Source organism: Acipenser ruthenus, chromosome 31, assembly GCF_902713425.1.
Source record: "Acipenser ruthenus chromosome 31, fAciRut3.2 maternal haplotype, whole genome shotgun sequence".
Lineage (NCBI taxonomy): Eukaryota > Metazoa > Chordata > Actinopteri > Acipenseriformes > Acipenseridae > Acipenser > Acipenser ruthenus.
In genome coordinates this window covers 3,652,255-3,678,218 of record NC_081219.1, presented here as the reverse complement: position 1 = coordinate 3,678,218, position 25,964 = coordinate 3,652,255, and the positions used below count along the sequence as shown (strand labels likewise).

At 41.4% G+C, this 25,964-nt stretch overlaps 1 protein-coding gene across 5 annotated transcripts in view; it reads left to right on the top strand.

Annotated features, from left to right (window-relative positions):
* The window catches only part of LOC117396900 (DENN domain-containing protein 1A-like), a 426,143-nt gene extending 400,179 nt beyond the window's left edge, over positions 1–25,964 (top strand). For 3 of the 5 annotated variants that reach the window (XM_059005297.1, XM_059005295.1, XM_059005296.1), the window contains 4 exons: positions 1,068–1,156; positions 6,057–6,185; positions 12,686–12,926; positions 17,245–25,964. In XM_059005297.1, coding sequence (XP_058861280.1) covers positions 1,068–1,156; positions 6,057–6,185; positions 12,686–12,926; positions 17,245–18,495 — 1,710 coding nt within the window. In that variant the 3' untranslated portion in view covers positions 18,496–25,964. The remainder of the gene's footprint in view (positions 1–1,067; positions 1,157–6,056; positions 6,186–12,685; positions 12,927–17,244) is intronic. The other 2 variants (XM_059005298.1, XM_059005299.1) reach the window with 2 other exon arrangements.

Below are 25,964 nucleotides of genomic sequence, written 5' to 3'. Positions count from 1 at the left end.
AAAATATGTAGATTTTTTTCCCCACTTCAACATTATGGACTATTTTGTGTAGATCAGTGACAAAGAATCCTAATTAAATCTTTAACATGGCTTTAACATGGTTCAATGGAAATGACATGTTATCTTTAAGCTGAGACCCCTTTGTTGTTGTATTTGGACTATAGTGCTATTACTGCTCATAAATCAGATGTTTTTACAATCAGAACATGTACAACATATTGTAATATTAAAAGATAACAAAGCTGCTGTACACATGTGCAGTGTTCAGCATGCGATATTGTGCTGCAGTACTTTATATGTCAGAACATTTCAATACTGGACAGTAACTTACAGGTAAAACTACTAAGTGTATGCTTTTATTTCCCAAAGTGATATTAAGTGTGAAGTCAGGTGTATGACGGATAAATCAGATATCAGTGTCTTAATAACCAAGGGGATATGATTTGTTTAATTGACGGTTCAGTTCTCGTAAGGTTTGGATGGGTCACACTGAGGGAGCAACATGCTTTTGCTGAACTGTAACGTGACGGTGCAAAGCATTTGATATGCCTGCATTGTCTTGGAGGTATACACCTGCCAACCAAGCTCCTACTATCAACCCTCTCAAAATCTGTCAAATCTACTTGGTATCCTATTGTGACTGCAACTGACAGAACAATGCTGCTTTTACATATTGCACTGTATATGTGAATATGGCATGTGAAAGGTGTTGAGTGCAGGTTTATACATGTCAGAGATGGCATGTGATATATATATATACACACACACACATTTGATGTATATATATGCTACTTACATTTTGGTGTGAAAACCCATCACTTAAATAAAAGAACCCCCACACAAACACACACACAAAGGAAAAACATTTTTTGACTCCATTAAAATGTTCAACAACAAAACGGCGGGGCATTCTCTGGCCTCTTCCGTGTAAAACTGAGTTTGTTTCAGGGTGGTTTTTCAGCTCAGTTCAATTGCTGCCCATGTTAGCTCCCCATGTAATGAGCGTTGTTTTTACAGTGTCTCACTCTGAACTCTGAACTCTGATCCCTGATCTCTGATCTCTGCAGGTCCGCCCCACCAGGCCCCCAGTTGTGAAGAGACCAGGGAGCAATGTGGTGGATGAAGGGGGAAGGACCTCGGTATCTAGCCCAGAACAGTAAGCTTTTTAATTGGACTCAGTTTGAAGACGTGGCTGCTGTTTTTTTTCTGTTAAACAAAGGAATAAGACATTGCATATTTGAATATCAGAGTTTTGCATTCTATAAGGAGATAGTCAGCTATGAGATGAGGCTTGGTTCACATACATACACATCACATATTGCATACAATATCTTCAGTTTTTCCATGTTTATTGAAGTAAATTTCCAGTATCAGTATTTTTATCAGGGGTTTTATTCTAATCATGTTGATTTATTTTCTTCTTTACAGTACGTATGTATGTATGTATGTATGTCATACTTTGTTTTACATGTATCAAGATAACCACTTACCCATTTCTGACAGAACTTGGTTCAATCTTCAGCATGTAATTGGGAGTATCTCTTTAATAGACTGGCTCAAATGTAATCTTTCGTCGAGGCATTCTAAAAACTGCTCAAATTGTATTAATTATTTAAAAGAAGTATTAAAGGCCAGCCTTATCAAATAACTTCACTGAACCGTATTTTCTAAAGAATTTACGCTAGTCTGTAGTTAACCCCTATTTTTTGGGCAGGAGAAAAACAACTTAGCAATATAACTGAAGGTTTCTTAAGCAATATGCAGGTGTCTACCAAAAACAGCCATTACTTACAGACTGGAGTTAATGGCTTGACAATACCCTCCATTCATTGTGAATACAAATTTGAATGGTATTTTGGGGGTAGAGTGCTTTATGTTTATGAAAAGAAAACTATCTAATAATCAGAGAATACGCTCAGAGGCACATTTGAATAATTGTACAGGTAACAAGCTCAGGTGTGTCTTAGTAAACTCATCCCTGTTGATGATTTAAGTGTAGCGGCTTTCTAAAACACATGTTTAGCTTTAGCATGTGGTATAAAGGGTTAGTAATGGTAAGCATTCAGGATTCCACAGCCCTGATCCTGTCAGTGGCTGTATTTCATGAGGCTGGAGTGTGTGTGTCAGGTTTTGTTTTTTTTCAGATTTATAATTGTCTATTATTGTTTCCATTTGTGTGTTAAAAATAAAAAAATGTGGTCTATGCCATAAGAAGTGCAGAGCTAACAAGCAGGAGTTTATTATACTCAAGTCAGTCCATTAGCAGAGTTCCGTTGTTAATGATGTTAGCATGCATAGGGGATACAGCATGAGTGTTCATGGAGCACCGCAGTCATCCTCATGAGTGCAATAACAGCAGCACCCCAGCAAGTAGAATGTATGGGAAAAGTACATTTCAAGCCTGAATTAAAGAGCTGAATTCAGAGAACTACTTTCCTGAGAGCAAGCTCCACATCCGTTTAGCAATGCAGAGTCATTACTGAACAGTGCAGTTCCACCGGCATGCTTTCACTGAATGCAAGGCAGAGAACTGCTTAAAACAAACTGTTATTCAACCTCTCAACGGCTGAATATTGGAGCAAGTTCAGCAATAAAGTTTCTGAAAGGGAATATTGCATTGAAAATAGTGACACTAGGGTATGAGTATAGATGCAGGCCTGGATTACTTGGCTTAAGTGCATTGTTACACAGATGTGTATTTTGACAGCGTACTCAAGCAGGCTGAAAATGCTTGTTGATGTCAGGAAGTGAAATCCAAACTCATGCAGTAACTCTTACTTCAGTCCCGCAAGGGGTTCAAGCCGCTCTGTAGGATTATGGTTAAGAAAGGACTGGACACTGCCCTCCTGGAGCTTGTAGAGGTGGGAGGGAAATAATACAACTGAATTGAACTGAGGAGGGGGGGGGGGGCAAGTTAATAAATATCAACTGTGTTTCATTTGTTGGTTTATTTTGTAAATTAAAAAAGCTGAATCTATGAACCCAAGCCAATGTTAACGCTGAGAAGACAAACAACCCAGTGCTAACAGTCTTTGGGTATTCGTTCATTTTCTCAGGAAAAGAACTTTACTGACACCTTGTGGAGAAGTGTGACACAGCAGGTCAACTGAGCAGTTAATGCAGGTTCCATCAATGGAGTGAATTCAAATATTTTTTTTGTGAGATTGTTGTTTTGAAAATGTCTTTCTTGGCTGGGTTTAGGGATTCTCATTGCTACCAATACTCTGCATTTTAAATTAAAAAAATTCTGCCACAATTGACACAAATATGGAAAAGAAGACCAACCAAATTTAAAATGTAAAAAGAAGTTCAGATTAGCAATAATCTCAGACTACCTTACCTAAGGTGAATACTGTGAATACAACCTTATAGGTTTTAAAGCACTTAGACTCATTGATAGGTGGAAATTGAAAGGTTTGGGTTGCTCTATGCACAGCATACCACATTCCTTTTCACTTTGAAGCAGGTACATTTTTATGAAGATACCTTGTGTATGTGTGACTTTTACTTTGGAATCTACAGTGTTTTTAAAACCAAATAGCAAGTCCAATACTACTATTACTAGACTATACTGATGCTTGGTACTGCCATCTAGCAAGAGCAGAGGGAAGTGCTTTGAAAGTCACGGTTTAAAGGGGTTACTATTCCTTTGAGGGATTTCAATATAAAGTATATTTTCATATGTACCTCAGAAATCAAAAGATAATAGAAATATCTTTAAATACGACATGCCCATTTTTGCAATTATGACATCCCATTATACTCAACCAACAAAGTAAAAAATATGCACAAAATTAAGGTTTCATATTTAGCTCATATGCAGGTGGTGTTTTTTCAGCCTCACAAAGAATCTTCAATATGTGTAGTCCCAGAGTGCTTTGCAGGGTAATTTTCATCCCCAGTACATTTAAGTGTCAATTAAATTTGAAATATCTGCATTTGTCAACATTTCATTTCTGGCCACTGTGATGTGTTCCTGATTTGTCCGTGATTTCTGACACTTAAGAAAGCATTGAATACATAGATCTTCCTCATTAAAACATCAGCCTGCGCTATCATAACCATGCACCGTGCCAGGAAGCGCATCCTGGTTCTGCAGCGCTGTGTTTTTGACATGATATTTAACAAGGAACAGCCACGGCTGTCAGGACTGTCACATCTTAGCGCCAGCCAAGGGCATGTTCAGCCAAACATTAGAGAGAGATCGACCATTGTAGCTTAGCCAGGGGATTATGTAGGTAGGAGTCTGTGCAGTCATGTGGAGATGATGGGGCCGAGACGGACAGCAACAATCTGCATTTCCTTTTCTTCTCCTGTTTTTCTTGTTTTCTAACTTTCTCTGTCCCTAGTCTGTACGTAAACCTAGAGTGCTGCTTATGCAGTTGTGATGAAATTATCAAACTATCAGAGCTTACTGGTGATCAAGTGTCTTTCCCTACCAGCTGTGCCAACCTGTCCAATCAGTGCCTTTCCCTCACAGCATTGTTCACGTTCTATGGGGTTAATCCTGTATCTGCTGTATACTAATACAGCAAAACAACATGCACAGTATTTTTGCAGCTATCCTTAAAAAAAATGTTGACCACAGTCATTTTCCCCGTAGTTATACTGCAAATACCCTGGTTTGTCATGTTTTTTTAGGATGCTTTACCATACCTCTTGGGGCTTTACAGTGCTTTCCTATGCTTTACTGTGCTTTCACTATGCATTGTTACATCTTGTTTTCACATTGGGAATCTTTTCTAAGGGTACATATACTGTGGTCCATCTCTGAGGTTTATAGGACACTACCCAGTCTCTATAGGGTAAGTGTACCAAGGCTGTATGTCCTATTTTGGGGCAAAATGTAATTTTCAGAGACTATTCTGAAGAATAATTGCAAATAAGTTAGGGCCTAATGTCAAAACCACTTGTTTTTAAGAAAGAAACTGAGGAAACCCATTCTTACGCTTTTTAGCAGTTCTGTCTGCTTTTCATTTCTTTTTGTACTGTCTTTCGCACACTCTCTCTCTCTCTCTGCCTCCCTCTCCCTGCTGCTCAACTCGTTTCCCACACGGCTGCAGCCTGCCTGTGACCTGCTTCCGCTCAGGCAGCTCTCTCGCTGTGCAATTTGGGCAGGTAGCGGGTGGCAGGCTTCAGAACTGACTCCAAATCAGATTAATTAGAAACAGAAAGAAAAAGAGGGGTTCCCTTTTTAACAGAGTGACAGGATAAGGAGTGAACCCATTACAGGAGGAAACAAGATGAGGGACTTAAAAGAGTGAGAGCTGTCAAGAGATCGACGTGTGTGCGGATTCAGTGAGTCTGAATCACTCTGAAGGAGAGAGAGCTCCAACATGAGGAAACGCACTCTTCTTTAGTAGGCCTCTTAAAAAGATGGCATGGTTTCACACACAGTACCACTCTACTGCCAAAGTTTATAGTGGTATGCACATTGTAGCAGAACCTTCATTAGTTCATTAATTGTTCATTAAAAAGTGTAGTTTGGTGTGTCTATTTCTTTTGATTTCCGATAATAAGTTTCCAGTTGGTTAATTTGGAATGAATTGTAGCAGTTAATGAAGCAGCAGGGGGCTCTGTTGCTCGTTGGGTTTTCTTTTGTTTGGAGTGACACTATGCCTGACAGCAGAGAGCTGGGCATTACATCTTACGCATTGTGTAAACTTTGATTCAGACCAAAGCGGACGTTCCTTTATTGTTTTTTCTGACGTTGTGTTTTTTTTTATTTAAAAGTGTAGTATTTATGATGATGAACAACCAGTTCAGCTAGGACCCTGTAGGTGAATCACTTGTAATCAGTGTACTATCTGTCAAAACATTAAACATTGGGTAGAAAATCGGGGATCAAATAATGAATTGTTTATTTGTGGTTTTGTAACTTTATTGGGTATGTTTTCTTCCTGACGACGATTTGGAGTAGGAACTTTGAGAATCTATCTCAGAGTTGAGTGTATTTCATTACTATGAACAGCCTGTTTGCAAAGTGTGATTGAATGCTGCTGTATGTTTGTATCTCTCCTCCTCCTCCCTCTCTGCTTCTCTTCCTGTCTCTCCAGCATGGCCAGGCCCACCCGGCACTACACCATCTTCCTGTCTGAGGATTCTTCTGGGGACGAGCTCCAGCATGAGCACCAATCTGTCTCGGCCTTCTCTGAGAACTTTCTCTTCTCCGCTCCCTTTGAATGGTCTCTTCTTCATCATTCATTCTTCCTTTTACTCTTTACTGCCTCTTATGTTCCCATGATCGCACAGGGAACCTCAATTAACTGGTCACCTCTATCACTGTTATTGAGTGTACTGGCTGGTACAAACAAGTGACTGGTAATCAAGTTCATCCACAACTTTACAGCAGCGAATCAGAAGAAACAGAGATCTACTTCTTTATTTGAAAACTAGGCTTTAAGATAAATATGATTTATGGTGTATTTATTAAATGTGTATCAACATTTTGGCTGATCTAGCCTGTTACATTGGTCTTTGGCAGGCAACTAGAAGAAGAGCAGCTTCCAAACTCACAGCGAGAGCACCTTAACACAGATTAAAAAAACTAGGACTGAAGAGCAGCTCCTGAACTCACAGTGAGAGCACCTTAACACAGATTCAAAACACTAGAACTGAAGAGGAGCTCCTGAACTCGAGAGCACCTTAACACACATTCAAAATACTAGGACTGAAGAGGAGCTCCTGAACTCGAGAGCACCTTAACACAGATTCAAAACACTAGGACTGAAGAGCAGCTCCTGAACTCACAGCGAGAGCACCTTAACACAGATTCAAAACACTAGGACTGAAGAGCAGCTCCTGAACTCGAGAGCACCTTAACACACATTCAAAATACTAGAACTGAAGAGGAGCTCCTGAACTCACAGTGAGAGCACCTTAACACAGATTCAAAACACTAGAACTGAAGAGGAGCTCCTGAACTCACAGTGAGAGCACCTTAACACAGATTCAAAACATTAGAACTGAAGAGGAGCTCCTGAACTCACAGCGAGAGCACCTTAACACAGATTCAAAACACTAGAACTGAAGAGCAGCTCCTGAACTCACAGCGAGAGCACCTTAACACAGATTCAAAACATTAGAACTGAAGAGGAGCTCCTGAACTCACAGTGAGAGCACCTTAACACAGATTCAAAACACTAGGACTGAAGAGCAGCTCCTGAACTCGAGAGCACCTTAACACAGATTCAAAACACTAGAACTGAAGAGGAGCTCCTGAACTCACAGCGAGAGCACCTTAACACAGATACAAAACACTAGAACTGAAGAGGAGCTCCTGAACTCGAGAGCACCTTAACACAGATTCAAAACATTAGAACTGAAGAGGAGCTCCTGAACTCGAGAGCACCTTAACACACATTCAAAATACTAGGACTGAAGAGCAGCTCCTGAACTCACAGCGAGAGCACCTTAACACAGATACAAAACACTAGGACTGAAGAGCAGCTCCTGAACTCGAGAGCACCTTAACACAGATTCAAAACACTAGAACTGAAGAGGAGCTCCTGAACTCGAGAGCACCTTAACACAGATTCAAAACACTAGAACTGAAGAGCAGCTCCTGAACTCACAGCGAGAGCACCTTAACACAGATTCAAAACACTAGGACTGAAGAGGAGCTCCTGAACTCACAGTGAGAGCACCTTAACACAGATTCAAAACATTAGAACTGAAGAGGAGCTCCTGAACTCACAGCGAGAGCACCTTAACACAGATTCAAAACATTAGAACTGAAGAGGAGCTCCTGAACTCACAGCGAGAGCACCTTAACACAGATTCAAAACACTAGAACTGAAGAGCAGCTCCTGAACTCACAGCGAGAGCACCTTAACACAGATTCAAAACATTAGAACTGAAGAGGAGCTCCTGAACTCACAGTGAGAGCACCTTAACACAGATTCAAAACACTAGGACTGAAGAGCAGCTCCTGAACTCGAGAGCACCTTAACACAGATTCAAAACACTAGAACTGAAGAGGAGCTCCTGAACTCACAGCGAGAGCACCTTAACACAGATACAAAACACTAGAACTGAAGAGGAGCTCCTGAACTCGAGAGCACCTTAACACAGATTCAAAACATTAGAACTGAAGAGGAGCTCCTGAACTCGAGAGCACCTTAACACACATTCAAAATACTAGGACTGAAGAGCAGCTCCTGAACTCACAGCGAGAGCACCTTAACACAGATACAAAACACTAGGACTGAAGAGCAGCTCCTGAACTCGAGAGCACCTTAACACAGATTCAAAACACTAGAACTGAAGAGGAGCTCCTGAACTCGAGAGCACCTTAACACAGATTCAAAACACTAGAACTGAAGAGCAGCTCCTGAACTCACAGCGAGAGCACCTTAACACAGATTCAAAACACTAGGACTGAAGAGCAGCTCCTGAACTCGAGAGCACCTTAACACAGATTCAAAACACTAGAACTGAAGAGGAGCTCCTGAACTCACAGTGAGAGCACCTTAACACAGATTCAAAACACTAGAACTGAAGAGGAGCTCCTGAACTCACAGTGAGAGCACCTTAACACAGATTCAAAACATTAGAACTGAAGAGGAGCTCCTGAACTCACAGCGAGAGCACCTTAACACAGATTCAAAACACTAGAACTGAAGAGCAGCTCCTGAACTCACAGCGAGAGCACCTTAACACAGATTCAAAACATTAGAACTGAAGAGGAGCTCCTGAACTCACAGTGAGAGCACCTTAACACAGATTCAAAACACTAGGACTGAAGAGCAGCTCCTGAACTCGAGAGCACCTTAACACAGATTCAAAACACTAGAACTGAAGAGGAGCTCCTGAACTCACAGCGAGAGCACCTTAACACAGATACAAAACACTAGAACTGAAGAGGAGCTCCTGAACTCGAGAGCACCTTAACACAGATTCAAAACATTAGAACTGAAGAGGAGCTCCTGAACTCGAGAGCACCTTAACACACATTCAAAATACTAGGACTGAAGAGCAGCTCCTGAACTCACAGCGAGAGCACCTTAACACAGATACAAAACAATAGGACTGAAGAGCAGCTCCTGAACTCGAGAGCACCTTAACACAGATTCAAAACACTAGAACTGAAGAGGAGCTCCTGAACTCGAGAGCACCTTAACACAGATTCAAAACACTAGAACTGAAGAGCAGCTCCTGAACTCACAGCGAGAGCACCTTAACACAGATTCAAAACACTAGGACTGAAGAGGAGCTCCTGAACTCACAGTGAGAGCACCTTAACACAGATTCAAAACATTAGAACTGAAGAGGAGCTCCTGAACTCACAGCGAGAGCACCTTAACACAGATTCAAAACACTAGAACTGAAGAGCAGCTCCTGAACTCACAGCGAGAGCACCTTAACACAGATTCAAAACATTAGAACTGAAGAGGAGCTCCTGAACTCACAGTGAGAGCACCTTAACACAGATTCAAAACACTAGAACTGAAGAGGAGCTCCTGAACTCACAGTGAGAGCACCTTAACACAGATTCAAAACATTAGAACTGAAGAGGAGCTCCTGAACTCACAGCGAGAGCACCTTAACACAGATTCAAAACACTAGAACTGAAGAGCAGCTCCTGAACTCACAGCGAGAGCACCTTAACACAGATTCAAAACACTAGGACTGAAGAGCAGCTCCTGAACTCGAGAGCACCTTAACACAGATTCAAAACACTAGAACTGAAGAGGAGCTCCTGAACTCACAGTGAGAGCACCTTAACACAGATTCAAAACACTAGAACTGAAGAGGAGCTCCTGAACTCACAGTGAGAGCACCTTAACACAGATTCAAAACATTAGAACTGAAGAGGAGCTCCTGAACTCACAGCGAGAGCACCTTAACACAGATTCAAAACACTAGAACTGAAGAGCAGCTCCTGAACTCACAGCGAGAGCACCTTAACACAGATTCAAAACATTAGAACTGAAGAGGAGCTCCTGAACTCACAGTGAGAGCACCTTAACACAGATTCAAAACACTAGGACTGAAGAGCAGCTCCTGAACTCGAGAGCACCTTAACACAGATTCAAAACACTAGAACTGAAGAGGAGCTCCTGAACTCACAGCGAGAGCACCTTAACACAGATACAAAACACTAGAACTGAAGAGGAGCTCCTGAACTCGAGAGCACCTTAACACAGATTCAAAACATTAGAACTGAAGAGGAGCTCCTGAACTCACAGTGAGAGCACCTTAACACAGATTCAAAACATTAGAACTGAAGAGGAGCTCCTGAACTCACAGCGAGAGCACCTTAACACAGATTCAAAACACTAGAACTGAAGAGCAGCTCCTGAACTCACAGCGAGAGCACCTTAACACAGATTCAAAACACTAGGACTGAAGAGCAGCTCCTGAACTCGAGAGCACCTTAACACAGATTCAAAACACTAGAACTGAAGAGGAGCTCCTGAACTCACAGTGAGAGCACCTTAACACAGATTCAAAACACTAGAACTGAAGAGGAGCTCCTGAACTCACAGTGAGAGCACCTTAACACAGATTCAAAACATTAGAACTGAAGAGGAGCTCCTGAACTCACAGTGAGAGCACCTTAACACAGATTCAAAACACTAGAACTGAAGAGCAGCTCCTGAACTCACAGCGAGAGCACCTTAACACAGATTCAAAACATTAGAACTGAAGAGGAGCTCCTGAACTCACAGTGAGAGCACCTTAACACAGATTCAAAACACTAGGACTGAAGAGCAGCTCCTGAACTCGAGAGCACCTTAACACAGATTCAAAACACTAGAACTGAAGAGGAGCTCCTGAACTCACAGCGAGAGCACCTTAACACAGATACAAAACACTAGAACTGAAGAGGAGCTCCTGAACTCGAGAGCACCTTAACACAGATTCAAAACATTAGAACTGAAGAGGAGCTCCTGAACTCGAGAGCACCTTAACACACATTCAAAATACTAGGACTGAAGAGCAGCTCCTGAACTCACAGCGAGAGCACCTTAACACAGATACAAAACACTAGGACTGAAGAGCAGCTCCTGAACTCGAGAGCACCTTAACACAGATTCAAAACACTAGAACTGAAGAGGAGCTCCTGAACTCGAGAGCACCTTAACACAGATTCAAAACACTAGAACTGAAGAGCAGCTCCTGAACTCACAGCGAGAGCACCTTAACACAGATTCAAAACACTAGGACTGAAGAGGAGCTCCTGAACTCACAGTGAGAGCACCTTAACACAGATTCAAAACATTAGAACTGAAGAGGAGCTCCTGAACTCACAGCGAGAGCACCTTAACACAGATTCAAAACACTAGAACTGAAGAGCAGCTCCTGAACTCACAGCGAGAGCACCTTAACACAGATTCAAAACATTAGAACTGAAGAGGAGCTCCTGAACTCACAGTGAGAGCACCTTAACACAGATTCAAAACACTAGGACTGAAGAGCAGCTCCTGAACTCGAGAGCACCTTAACACAGATTCAAAACACTAGAACTGAAGAGGAGCTCCTGAACTCACAGCGAGAGCACCTTAACACAGATACAAAACACTAGAACTGAAGAGGAGCTCCTGAACTCGAGAGCACCTTAACACAGATTCAAAACATTAGAACTGAAGAGGAGCTCCTGAACTCGAGAGCACCTTAACACAGATTCAAAACACTAGAACTGAAGAGGAGCTCCTGAACTCGAGAGCACCTTAACACAGATTCAAATCACTAGAACTGAAGAGGAGCTCCTGAACTCGAGAGCACCTTAACACAGATTCAAATCACTAGAACTGAAGAGCAGCTCCTGAACTCACAGCGAGAGCACCTTAACACAGATTCAAATCACTAGAACTGAAGAGCAGCTCCTGAACTCACAGCGAGAGCACCTTAACACAGATTCAAAACACTAGAACTGAAAAGCAGCTCCTGAACTCGAGAGCACCTTAACACAGATTCAAAACACTAGAACTGAAGAGGAGCTCCTGAACTCGAGAGCACCTTAACACACATTCAAATCACTAGAACTGAAGAGCAGCTCCTGAACTCACAGCGAGAGCACCTTAACACAGATACAAAACACTAGGACTGAAAAGCAGCTCCTGAACTCACAGCGAGAGCACCTTAACACAGATACAAAACACTAGGACTGAGTAATTGCAATGCGATTGCACACATAAACAGGAAAGGGGATACAAACTAAGAAAAAGTCATTTGGATTGTATTGCTCTTAATACATTGAGTGGGTTGTCTTATGAGTGAAATAACCACAGTACCCTGTGAATGTTTGGGGAGTATTCTGTTTATAGAAGAAGTACAACATATTTTTAAACAGAAATTCAACAGCTGAATTTGGGGAATCACTTCCCAAATATCAAGCCCCATATCTGTTCAGCAAAGCTGATCATTTGGAACAGTGCTATTTGCCAAGACAGCAAGGTAGATTCAAAATGAGGTTAGGTAATGAAAGTGTTTCACTCTGTAGCACTGAATACAACAAAGTTATGCAACACTTGTATGGATACATGTATTTGTTTACCAAGCTTCTAATTAAAAGCTTCTAATTAAAATATCTGCAAAATCCAACTAAATAATGTAATATAGCAGACTAGAACATGTAAAATAATGGTATTTTAAAAGATAACTGTATTATGTACCATATTATACCCTGTACCTGTTGTTCCAGGAGGATACTGAATGTTCCCTCTGTTCCATTCCCCAGGCCTCAGCCCTACAAGACACTGAAGGAGGCTGATATTGCAGAGGCTGAGAAGGGGATGGGCCACACAGCCCCTCCCAGCCCTGTTGCCTCACAGAGGATCACAGAGATTAACCTGCTGGGCGATATCTTCAGCAGTCTGGACGTGGACTCGGAGAAGCAGCCCCTGAGCCAAGCCAAGAGTCTGGAGGACCTGAGGACCCCCAAAGAGGAGGGACCACAGCAGCTCAAGTTTGGCTATCAGGTTGGTGAATCTGTCAGCATGGACCCCCTTCCCCAGTCTTTTACTGTAATCTAACCAGCAAGAAATTTAATCTGGTTACTCGAAAGAGCTATTAGACCATATAAATGCTGTCATAGTGATTATAGCTAACACGATCATTGCATAAACCATCCGTGTTGTGCAGTTCTATAGACATATAGGTCTGAAATGTCCAGTTTTGAAAGAAACGCTTTTTTTAATTTGGCATCAGCAATTTAGAAAGCCCAGTTATTTGTTTTTTATTTCAACCCGGCTCACCGCTGCCACCCCCGCGCTGGTGCAGCCACCTCAGAGCTACAGCGTCGGAGGACCACGCAGCTCTGGGCAGCTCACAGGCAGGCCTGCAGGGGTCGCTGGTGTGCGGTGAGCCGAGGACACCCTGGCTTAATATTCTATTATTCTGTATCATTCAGAAATCCTGAGAATGGAATCTTGTGCTTGTTTAATATTCTATTATTCTGTATCATTCAGAAATCCTGAGAATGGAATCTTGTGCTTGTTTAATATTCTATTATTCTGTATCATTCAGAAATCCTGAGAATGGAATCTTGTGCTTGTTTAATATTCTATTATTCTGTATCATTCAGAAATCCTGAGAATGGAATCTTGTGCTTGTTTAATATTCTGTTATTCTGTATAATTCTCTACTGTTATTTCTCATTAGATCATCACTTTTTGGGGTGGGGGTGCGTCTCAAATTTCTCTTATTTCTGAAACAGTGTTTTTGTATAGAGTTATTCAATTTCCTAAATTTATGTTGCCACTGTCACAGAGGGGACAGAAGTTTCCAAACCCCCTCACTTCAGAAATTCAGCTGTTATGAGTCTTTTCAGAAGCAATGGTCCTGATAAGTGCTGTGTGTGTGAGAGAAGTTTCCACCCCCACCCTCTCACTGAGAGAGAAGGGTTTTCCTCCAGGTACTACGGGATGGAGGCTTCAACCTCAAACAGCTCAATCTGTACTTGAGAGTCCTAAGCTTCAAGATACTGACAATGTGGCAGCAGTTGCAGTCAGTCAGGTCAGGTGACTGGTTTACTACAGTGGACCTCAAGGACACCTACTTTCACATCCCTATAAGACCCGGCCACAGGAAGTACTTGCGGTTCGCCTTTCAGGGCACCGCGTACGAGTTCCGTGTACTGCCGTTCGCTCTCTCTCTAGCTCCTCACACTTTATCAAAGTTCATGGATGCTATATTCACCCCTCTGAGACTAAAAGGCATCAGAGTGATCAATTACCGGGAGGACTGGCTGATTTGTGCCGACTCACCAGCACAGGCAGTGTTGCACATGGGACTGGTCACCAACCACCTCCAGCGGTTAGGTGTCATGGTTGAGGCTGGGATTGTCCCAGGTGTCATGGATTCCGTGGTTTTTGTTGGTGTGCTAATGATGTTGAACTAACTCGGTTGCCTTACTTTGTAATGTAGTCATTTACACTACTCAGTACTTTGCCACATTGCAAACATTTTAAAAATGAGCAAAACAACAGTGTTGACACAGAAAGATTGTTTTCTGCATACAAAAATATACTTAGGGATGACTGGCACTCCATAAATGCATCAAACCTCTCAATGTACAACATGTTGTATCAGAATAATACGTAAACAAACCAAAATGTTAAATAACTGCAAACTGTACCACAGCAGAAGCAACAGATGCACACAAAGAGACTTCAATCGCTCTTTTTTAAATATATGTAAAACCTACAGCTTTTGTTTGCTGCCTGTAGACCCATCGAATGTTATGTAAAACAAACATTTTTGTTTATAGTATATGCTGTGAAGCTTACCGATTTAAAACTTGAACCTGATGTATTTATGAATAAATAAATATTTAGATTAATTTTCTGTTTTTCCTATTTGTATAGACAGACTGATTTTATTTTTATGTAGGTATATTGTATTTAAAAAAAAAAACATAATAGAATTTTCATCCCCGTGACTTCACACATCATTTCCACCTTCCTCCATGATTTTAAACAAATGTACCGTGACTGCTCCGTGATTTTCAGTACAAATTACAGTGACAAAATCCTAGCCCTAATCATGGTGAACCAGTTGAAAAGCCGTTTAACGCCCTCTCAAAGGGCTGTCTGTCTCAGCATAAGCCTCAATTCTGAAAACATGTTTGCCAGTCTGTCGGACGATAGAATCCAGAGGCTAACTGTCTGCTTGGAGTTGTTTCAGCCCATCGCAGCGGTGAGGGTACTGACCTTCCAGAGCCTTCTGGGCCTGATTGCAGCAGCATCCCAGATCCTCCCCTTAGGGCTCTTGCGCTTGCGTTCTCTCCAAGCCTAGTTCAACCTCAGGGTCCAGCACCCTCTTAGAACATGGTTCTCGTCACAGGCACAGCCCCTGTTTGGTCAGCGGTGGGAGCTGCCGGCCCATCGCGACTTGCTGAACCTGACTCGGGGGACTCGTGGCACCTAGATCCAACAGGTCTGCAGCTTTAGGTCTGGCCCCTGAGCGGAGACATTTGAGCCGTCTCGGGTTATCTGACCAAGTCATTGAGACTCTTCAGATTGCCGGAGCAGCGTCTACATGCTTCCAGTATGGCTATAAATGGGGTGTATTCCTAACGTGGTGTCAGTCACGTCAACTGGACCCCATGACATGCCCAATGGCAGATATACTGCAATTTTTGCAGGACATTTTAGATGAAGGCAAATATCCCTCCATGTTTATGGTCTACCTGGCAGCTGTCTCAGCTTGCCATATTAAAATTGACAGTATCCCCAGGAGCTCACTTCCTGGCTGGACAGTTTTTGAAGGTTGCTCGGAGGTTAAGACCCCCTAGAAAGGACCTTGTCCCTCGCTGGGGACTTAAAGTAGTGTTGGAAGCACTTACAGAACCGTCATGTGAGCCCCTACATTCAGCAGAGCTGAAAGTCCTGTCCTTAAAGACAGCTTTCCTGCTTGCTAATACCTCTGCTAAGCAAAAGCCTGTTTGTTTTTTGCAGATGCCAGAACTAAGGCTACTCTCTGCACTAATCCTGCTTTTCTTCTCTGCTTTTCATATCAAGCAGTCAGTGGGATTGGAGGCCATTCATCCACCACCTTTCCAGTCTGACAGGGAGAGAAAGTTCCACACGCTCTGTCTGGTTAGGGCACTGGCGTATTATGTTGACCACACCCAGAGTTGGCAGCAATCAGAGCAATTGTTTATTTGCTTCGGGTCTAAGTTCCATGGACACGCCCTGTCTAAACAGTGGCTGTCAAGGTGGATTGTAGATACGATCAGGACTGCATACGATCTAGCCAACCTGAGCCCTCCAGAGAAGGTCACTCCACAAGAGGCCTTTGCAACCTTCTGGGTGTTATTCCAGGACACATCTGTCGCAGACATTTGCAACGCTGCAGTATGGACCACGCCTCATACTATTACCAGGTTCTACTGACCTGAATGTCGTAGATCAGCAGAACCCTGGTTTTGGGACCAGAGTGTTAAGAGCAGCCACTCATTCTGCTTTTTAACAACAATTTATTATGTTCCTCTTTAAGTCCTGGGGTAGTTAGCCACACACCTCTTTGGACTTCTGGTGTTAAATGCTGAGGTTACTCTGTGTAACCTTGCAGCATATACACTGCAAGAGGGTTCTCCCGCACTGTACTGTGGAATATATGCCATGGATCCTCTTTGATCCTCGGCCAGAATGCTAAGGGCAGTTATCTTCTTTTTTAGCACATCTGCTGGTGCTGCAAGTCCTTCACTTGCGACAGCTTGGGTAGTCTATCCCATTAGGTAATGGTTACATTTCGTACTTGAAAGGGAATGTTAGGTTATTATCATAACCCTGGTTCCCTGAAATAGAAATGTAACCATTACCCTTCAAGGTCGCTGCATTCACTCCAACGTAGCAGGCCTGAAAAGAAAATGGCGCTGAGCCTTATGCGTCATTCGTATTTATCTCCTGGGGGCAGAGACGACGTCTGACACATACTGGGCTCTTAAAGGAGCTGCTTTGATATTAGTGCTCAGGTAATTCGGGCTATAAGAAGTTATATCCCATCCGGCAATGGGTACAGTTCTATTTCAGGGAACCAGGGTTATGATAATAACCTAACGTGTTGCACAGTTATAAGATATATGAAATGGAAACAATAAGGAGGAGTTTAAAAGGGTACTTAAGAAGGCACTATCCAAAATGTGTGTCTGCTTAGTTTCATTTAGCTTTATCTTAGAATTCTGACTGACCATTTTGAAAAACGTATGAAAGGTTGTGAAATTGATGTTAAACCCATCTTTATATCCAGAAAACAAAATTGTTGAGCTGTTCTGTATTTATTTGTTTTATGCAGCGAATGGACTCAGCTTCAGACAACAGGACCAGAACGTTACCAGGAATGAAGCATTCCAATCCTTACAACAAGCTGTGGAGCGTGGGTCAAGACGACATGTCCACCCCCCCCAACACCTCCCTCAGCTCCTCAGAGCAGCCCCTGGCTATCCCTCCAGCCGTCTCCTCCGAACAGCAGCGCCCCCCAAGCACAGAGGGCATGTTGGAGAAGACAGAGCACCTCTCCGGCAGCCAGAGTAACATCACCATCCCTCGACCGCATGGAAGGAGAACCCCAGAGCTGGGCAAGGTTCTGCCCCCGCCAGTCCCAGTGCCACGAGTGGGAAAACACCCACCCCTAGCTGGAGCAGTAGACTCTGGAAAGACTTCATCCAGTTCTGATTTAGTCTCTGGGTTCTCACAGGAGCTCTTTGGTACCAAAACCAGCAGTCATGAATTCAGGCAGGCACTAAACGCGTCTCCCTTGCCTATGCATTCAAGTGCCCCTGATATTCTGAAGCCTATTAAAGTCAGTTCAGAAAGTGTTGGACCAGTTGACCTCTTAAGTCTTTTAGATCCGTTGACCACAGGCGTAGTCTCCCAGAGTAGCAGTCAAGTGCCAAGCCCTGGAAATTTGTCAGCCCCTACAGTTTCCTCCAGCCCTGCTTTATTTACAGTGTCCTCCAGCCCTGCTTTATTTACAGTGTCCTCCAGCCCTGCTTTATTTACAGTGTCCTCCAGCCCTGCTTTATTTACCTCTGACTTTAGTTTACCTGCTTCCACGTACAGCCAGCAGCTCGGATACCCTTCTTCTGCGGTGGCTCAGTTTCCACCATCATCGCTCAATCCATTTACAAAGCCTGGCCTCCACTACCCTGCAACCGCTCCACCAGGTGCTCATTATGTTGCCCCTGCACGCAATCCTTTTAGCTCAAACTATATGTACCCTAATGTGGGATTCTTCCAAGCCCCAGCTAGACCTCACTTTGCCGCTCCGTCTCTTCCGGGAGTGTTTGGTCAGCCTTCTGCGTTGGGACAAGCTAGCGGAGCTTTTATTCATCAGAGCCCAAGCCCAGTGCCACCCAGCTATGACCCACTGATCCCCCCAAAGCGGGTCCACGCCATGAGTGACAGTCCGCTACCCCCGTCCAAATCACAAGAGGAGCCACAAGACCCGTTCGAGGATTTGTTAAACGTAACGAAGGAGGACATAGTAGTCCCAGGGCAGGGCCGAGTGGTACAGCTAAGAAAGAGATGGGAGACCTTTGAGTAAATACCAGGAATAACTAGGACAACAGGCTGGAACTTAAGAGACAAAATGGGAGAGCACTACTGCTGGACAGAACTGGATTTTAGCTGGCATTAAGTTTGTAATGAAACGGCTGTCCTGCGTTTTCGCTGATGATTTAGTAACTAGTGTTTGACTAGTGTTTGACTGAGCCACCTTAAATCCAGTGGCTGTAATGTATTCTGTTATGATATTTGTAAGTTACCGGTCACTTCTCGCCTTGATCTGAGCCTTCTTAAACACACACTATTATAAGCCCTTGCTTACGCAGTGCAATTCCACCATGTTCTGCCGTGTTTAATGCATTTTTTGTTGCCTTTTTGTGTTGCTTTTACTGAAAGTGTTGGTTCTTATTGTCACTGATGTGGCCTGTACTCACAATTACAGCTTTGATGTTGTTTGTCTCTTTTCACCTTGGTTCAGTTTCATGTATATCTGGTAGTTTTAAGGCAAAGCTCTCTAGTCAAGCTGGGGTTTCTTCACCTTCTGTACTAGTTAGATTTTTGTAGAACTCAAGTTGACTGAACAGAAACAGTACCTGTTAGTTTTGTATATAAGGATTCATCAATATACAGAAATGATTCTCCTGTAATATTTTTTTGAAGAAACCAGTGTTATTTTATGTTTTTCAATTCAGATATAGAGTTTGTGTTTCTGACTCAAGGTGATATTGTGGTGGTGTGTTTTGCTCCCATAGCATTGCTCAACAGTGTACTTAACCTGCCTACAATAGCAAGTGGCCTTCCAGGCATAAAAAGTAGTTACAATTACATCCATGTCATTAATCAAGTTGGTCGATTTGCGTAAACCCTGTGGGTTATACGTCACCCTTTAATTTAAAGTAAAGCTGTGAAAAATAAATCTGAAGAGCTGGAGTGTGTCTATTGCTATAGGTTCCTTACTCATTTAAATTATGTGGGTAAGTAGTGAGATTCTGAGCTGATATTTAAAATGTGTAGACATACTTCCAGTATGTTCTGCTGCTTTACTTTGTATTAGATTTAGCAATGTTTTTCCCATTGTTGTGTGCTGAATGTCTGTAAGTTGTTGGCTTGTTGTGTTTCTTTTGTATTCAGTTTGGATTGCAGATGCATCACATACAGCTTATTGGTCCCTATAACAGCCTGTGCAGCACGCGGTCTACAATAGAGCGCAAGTAATTAGGTACCAACAAAAGCTTGTAATCTATATTGCAGTTAATGGAGATATGCAGAGAACTAGAAGATCTTCAGCACTAGAAAAGGGGTTGCTTGTGCAAGTAAGTGGTAAGAAATAACCCTTGGTTATAACTTAATTTATAGTTATGTATAAAATACACAGTAGAGGTCGCTATATTTCAAGCATCATAATGCAAGTACCACAAGTACCAAAAATGTTTTCCCATATTATAAAAACCATGCCCTCCATGATGGGAAATTCCTTGGATGATGAATGTGTGACTGACGACTGTAGCCAGTGTTTGTCATCTAGCAGGTACGCCAGCTGTGTCAAGTATTGTTGATTAGTCATCAAGAGTGTATTGCATGGGACCAATGCCAACCCCAGTGCCTGTGCAGATACAGACTATGATACTATACTAGATATTTGTTCTTGTTGGTGTGTTTTCTGTGTTTGCTTGTGCATTTATAGACTGCAGTCTGTCTCAACCTGCCCTGTATATTTATTGATACTCAACCTAGCATTCACTGGGCAAAGCGTAGTTGACTGGACTAGGCTCGTCTATTGCCTTCATTGTAGATGAAGCAGTGGACTAGACACAATATTAGGAAAGCACCAGAAACAAGCCAATGTGACTCTTTCTTTTGAGTGTTTGTCTTTCTGGTCTTAATACCAGAACACACAGGCATGCAACCAAGTGTAAACTGCAAACAGCAATACAATAAAAATGAGCCTTATTTGAAGGCCTTTTGATCAATATTGTGCCATCTTATCTGTTTACATCAAGAGTTAAATAGATGGTCTGTGTTAGATCCAGTACATTTAAATACGATCAGTCACGTTTACCCACATGGGTCCCAGAACACTTTGACATATTTGTGTTTTAATGCCAGTATATTGACAATCACACCGATACATGTATTTATATTGCTGTTTAATCAGAGTCTAGTAAGCCCAGTTCACTGCCCCGCCTCACCTATTTGTGTTGTCTTCCATTGAAATGATACTATAGAACTTTACAATATACAGCTTTTGGACTGAAGTACAAATTCAAACACTAATAATTTGTTACCGCGTCTGAAAATGTTTTTGTGCGATTGTGATCGTTCTGTTTTTATTATTTCAGTTGTGGTGGTATTGAGGTTCATCATCCTTTAGATAAATTAAACTGACCCCTGAATATTGCACTAGTCTTGGCAGTTATTCGTGTTTCTGACCTTGTAAAGTGATGAGGGCACTAAATGTTTATTATTATTATTATTATTATTTATTTCTTAGCAGACGCCCTTATCCAGGGCGACTTACAATTTATTTTTTACATACAATTACCCATTTATACAGTTGGGTTTTTACTGGAGCAATCTAGGTAAAGTACCTTGCTCAAGGGTACAGCAGCAGTGTCACCTACCAGGGATTGAACCCACGACCCTCAGGTCAAGAGTCCAGAGCCCTAACCACTACTCCACACTGCTGCCCTAGAATAGTTTAATAAAAATATGGCTTTATCCTTTGTGTTGAAATCAGTAGCACTACACTCCAGCCAGCTGCACGTCATTGGAAAGATTACTGCCATGTTAAATACTTTATACAAACTTTGGTTTAGGTGCGATCCACACAGATGTTATGTTGCACACTAGCTTTTTATCATGCTTGTACCATGCTTCTTATATGCATTTACATTGATTTATCATGGGTTTTATCATGCTTAACCACACTTGCCTGTACTTTATCAAGGTATCACTGTTTTACTTCACTTAGCTATGTCTAGAATGGTATACTGCAGTTAAACTAATTTGTATTGGGGGTGGAGTCAGGTATATTATTGGCTACACCATTAGTAAAGAGATGTATTATATGAATTGTTCTTATTATTTCTCCTTATTCATTCAAACATAAGGGTAAACAATAAAATACATAGTTACTTAAAACATTTCTCCTTAAAGAACTGGTCCAGTTCATACTATTCTTTTCTGTCAAAGAAAACAAAATATTGTGCTTTCGTTGTGCTTAGCTCAATAGAGTTATTTTTGTTTTTATGAAATCTGAAATGCTGTATATAAGTCGCAGGTGAAAAAAGTGTTCCTAAAGGATTTGCTGACAAACTTAATATTACAGTGAGTTGAGAGGCTCCAGTACTATTGGTTCTGAATGAGCCTTGATTCCTTTGTTTAATATTACAGTGAGTTGAGAGGCTCCAGTACTATTGGTTCTGAATGAGCCTTGATTCCTTTATTTAATATTACAGTGAGTTGATAGGCTCCAGTACTATTGGTTCTGAATGAGCCTTTCTTCCTTTATTTTATATTACAGTTAGCTGATAGGCTCCAATACTATTGATTTTCTATGAGCCTTGCTTCCTTTGTTTAATATTACAGACAGATAGTTGATAGGCAGTTAGTTGATAGACTACAGTACTATTGGTTCTGTATGAGCCTTGCTTCCTTTGTTTAATATTAGTTAGCTGATATTGGTTCTGTATGAGCCTTGCTTCCTTTGTTTAATATTACAGTTAGCTGATATTGGTTCTGTATGAGCCTTGCTTCCTTTGTTTAATATTACAGTTAGCTGATAGGCTCCAGTACTATTGGTTCTGTATGATCCTTGCTTACTTTGTTTAATGTGTTTTTGGCACTTGAACAGGCAAAACAAGAAAACCAGCGATGACTTGAAACGAACACTAATCCTGCAGCCAGTCTACTAAGTATATTATTGAAATGGTTAAGAGCCACGCATTCAATGGTAATAAATTGTTCATCCCTTCTAGCTGCATGAGCAGCTCCTATTAGTAACCCTACAGACTCGAGAGATGTATTCATGTGTAATGAGAAGTGTGATCAGCTCATTCAGACCAGGGTCTGCTTGTTTAAACTCATTTCAGTAATACACCTACAGAAGGGTTCATCTGAAACACATAACTGGGTGCTGCTTTAGTGCAGGTTTTAAGCCACGGATTAATTATTTGAATGGTTTGAAAATAAATCTGTATATTTAATATAGGGTAGTCAACTCCAGAAATGGTATAAGTAAATTATTTTTCTTAGCGAGTCCATAAACTGTTGAATAATAGGTATTTTAGATTATCAGGCTGTACACCAAGCCAAATGAAATAAGTAGAAAAAAATCTGGGTTTTAAAAAACTATTTGAACGCCATAAAAACGTATTATAGGAAAGTTACGCAATGTTGGTCCCCCATTATTTCAACTACTGCTGGAAAAAAATAGACAGTGAGGTGCCACTTCCCAATTTTACAAAGCAGATGTTTTCCCTTAGCTTTTAATGTTGATCGCTGTGAAGAAGGCTGGTTCTGTACAGTGTGTTGCAGTTAAGTGATATCCTGCTATACAACACACCCAGGGGAAGTAAGGAGATCAGATGAAGAATTAGCAGCCTAGATTGCATGGAAAGGTACTTCAGAAAGAGGTAGAGCTGCTAGCACAGACTGGAATAACGGCTTTAAGGACCAACTTTTCCAGTAATGAGAATATTTTAAAATGCACTTTTTTCCTTAATAGAACTAAAAATGAAACCTGCTATAATCTCTACAGGCGTGTTGGAGATTATATTTTAAAAGGTATTTTATTGTTTTCTCCAGTAATAACCCTGATGCTAACTTTGTGTTCATAATTTGAAAAGAAGCCAAAGAATACAAAGCCTGGGGATTGACAGGGTGTGTGTTATACATGTTGCTGATGAATAACAATACATTTTATACTCAGGTGCCCCACTTTTCTCTCCTTTTTCACAATGAAACTGCAAATCACTGAGAGGTGGATTCAACCCCAACCCCGAGGCGGTTTATGACCTGCGTTACCTCCCTGTTCTATGGTGACATTTATTCAAATTTCAGAGACACGTTTTCTTTAATGTTGTCACAGGAGTTTTTTTTTTGGTGTGCTCTGACAGTGCTGTCCAATAGCCTGTAGGCCATTGCATACTGAATGTTTCCTTATCTGAATTGAACACACAAAATTGGCATAAACATTAATTAAGTATTAAGTCTATATTTGTTTCACAGGGTAATGCATTGATTTTATAGACACCGATCAATGAGATTCACTGCAGTCATCTCCAAAACTTCATCTTCACACAGAACACAAACACATTACAGCACAGTCTGCAACGGCTTTAAGTTTGAATAGTGCCACGAAACAGGGACATAACTTGGGGCAGCACTGTGTTGCAGAATGAATGTGCCACTTTGTCGGTAGTAAAATGTTCTTTTGTGAACCTCTTGTAATATGTGAGAAACTCCGTAAAGAAAAATGCTTCCTGGACAATGTAATTCTTTTCTTCTCTGGTGCCTCTGAAGTCCTTGTAGAATGGACGCCTTCTGTTTTGATTCTTTGCATTGCTGTACATGTTCAATTGTTTGTATTGGATGTTTGCTCCTGGATAAAACTGTGTTCCTGTCGTCGTGATTTTTTCTGATGAACGTGACTGATTTGGGTTGGGAGTGGAGCGTGTGTTTTAATATGTTTTCCGCTCAATGCTGCTGATTATTGTGTGTCATTTTTATTTTGATTCCACATGTTTAAAAAAAAACAAAAAAAACCAAAAAAAAAAACCAACGCTTTGTTGCATGTTTTTCACTGCATGTTATTATATTTATATATATATATATTTTTAAAATTTCAATCATTGTGTGCTTTTAACAGACATTGCGTAGACTTTTTAAATAAAACTTGCATCCCAAACTACCATCCCAGACTTGTTTAAGATTTAATTTCTACTGGTGGGAAAGAAAGTTGTCATTTCTATTCTGGTTACAATTTGCCTGTGTGTTTCTCTGCTGCAGACCCCTTATCCACACTTTTTATAGTACTCGCTGTAAAACAAACCACCTGTAACTCTGAGTTAATATTGGGACGTTAATGGCACTAACAATGTAGCTAATCTCACCATGCTTGTTAAAACATGTAACTATGTGTAAAGAACAAAATATGAATAAAATGTGTATAGTGTATGCCCAATTATTTTACCCCCGATTTTGACCCCAACAAAGAATTACTCCAATTACTCTCTCTAACCATAGCAATTCCCACAAATGTCCAATCCCATGACCACAGCAATTGACTACACCCAGGAACTCGAGATCAGATGTCTGTGAGTTACTGACCTATGGACTAGAATGGCCAGTCCTGCAGATGTCTGTGAGTTACTGACCTATGGACTACAATGGCCAGTCCTGCAGATGTCTGTGAGTTACTGACCTATGGTCTACAATGGCCAGTCCTGCAGATGTCTGCTTGAGCTTACCGACCCCTAGCCAGAAGGCTGTGCTATAGCGTGATGAAGAGAAGCGCTCCCTGTCAATTCTGAAAACAACGCTTCCTGTGGAATTCCCAGCGATGACCAGCGACATTGAAGCCATGAAGCAAACCTGCAGAAACTGTATGACTCACCCTGCACACCACACGGTCATGCATTTACCAGAGACTCTCGGGACCTCACACAATGAGATTTCTGTGACACATTACAACAACACAGCCTTCTCTGCTTACAGGGAGACCAATTTGAATCTTTTTGGTCACTGAAAACTAAACACATTTTGCAAGTAATTGTAAGTTTACACAACTGTTTTCTGATTATTTTTTTGTTTTAATTCACTTTTATTTTAGAATATTTTGGGTTATTGTTTTAAGGTTGTTTGACTTGTAAATGAGATTGTAATAGAAATGTTTACTGTTCCAATTGTATGCACAACAGGGATTCATGTGTATTGACATATGACAGCAAACATTTCATGTGGAAAACTCAAAGTTGCGTGGTGGATATGTGTATAGAACTCTTTTAAACGATGTGAAATCCGTGCCAAAATACATCAAAACTAGCAATGCAATAAGAGGCCATGGCTGTCTAATAGAGCTCTAAACTATGGTCTTTTGATTTTGAGATGAAGTAGAAAGACTGCAAGGGCAATTGGTCCACCTTTGCTTGAGTTTGGTACAGTTGAAGTACAGCAACATTGTTTTACAGTTTTATCTTTCATACTTTATGACATTGTATTTTATTCAATGTCATAGTTCACACGTTTGTCATTTGCAGAGATATCTGCATTTGACAATTATTAGAACATACTTCACATAAAATGATGTTATCAGATGAAAATTACCAGTCTGACAATTTCACAAAGGCAGGAAGTAAATTAAAACCCCCATTAGTTCAACCCAGTGAAATTGGCAAAACGTTATTCATGTGCCTAGTAAACATTGATGCCCATAGTGCTAAAAGAATACATGTAGACTTCCACCAAGATATCTTTATCACCATCTAGAACCTAACTGTACATACAAAC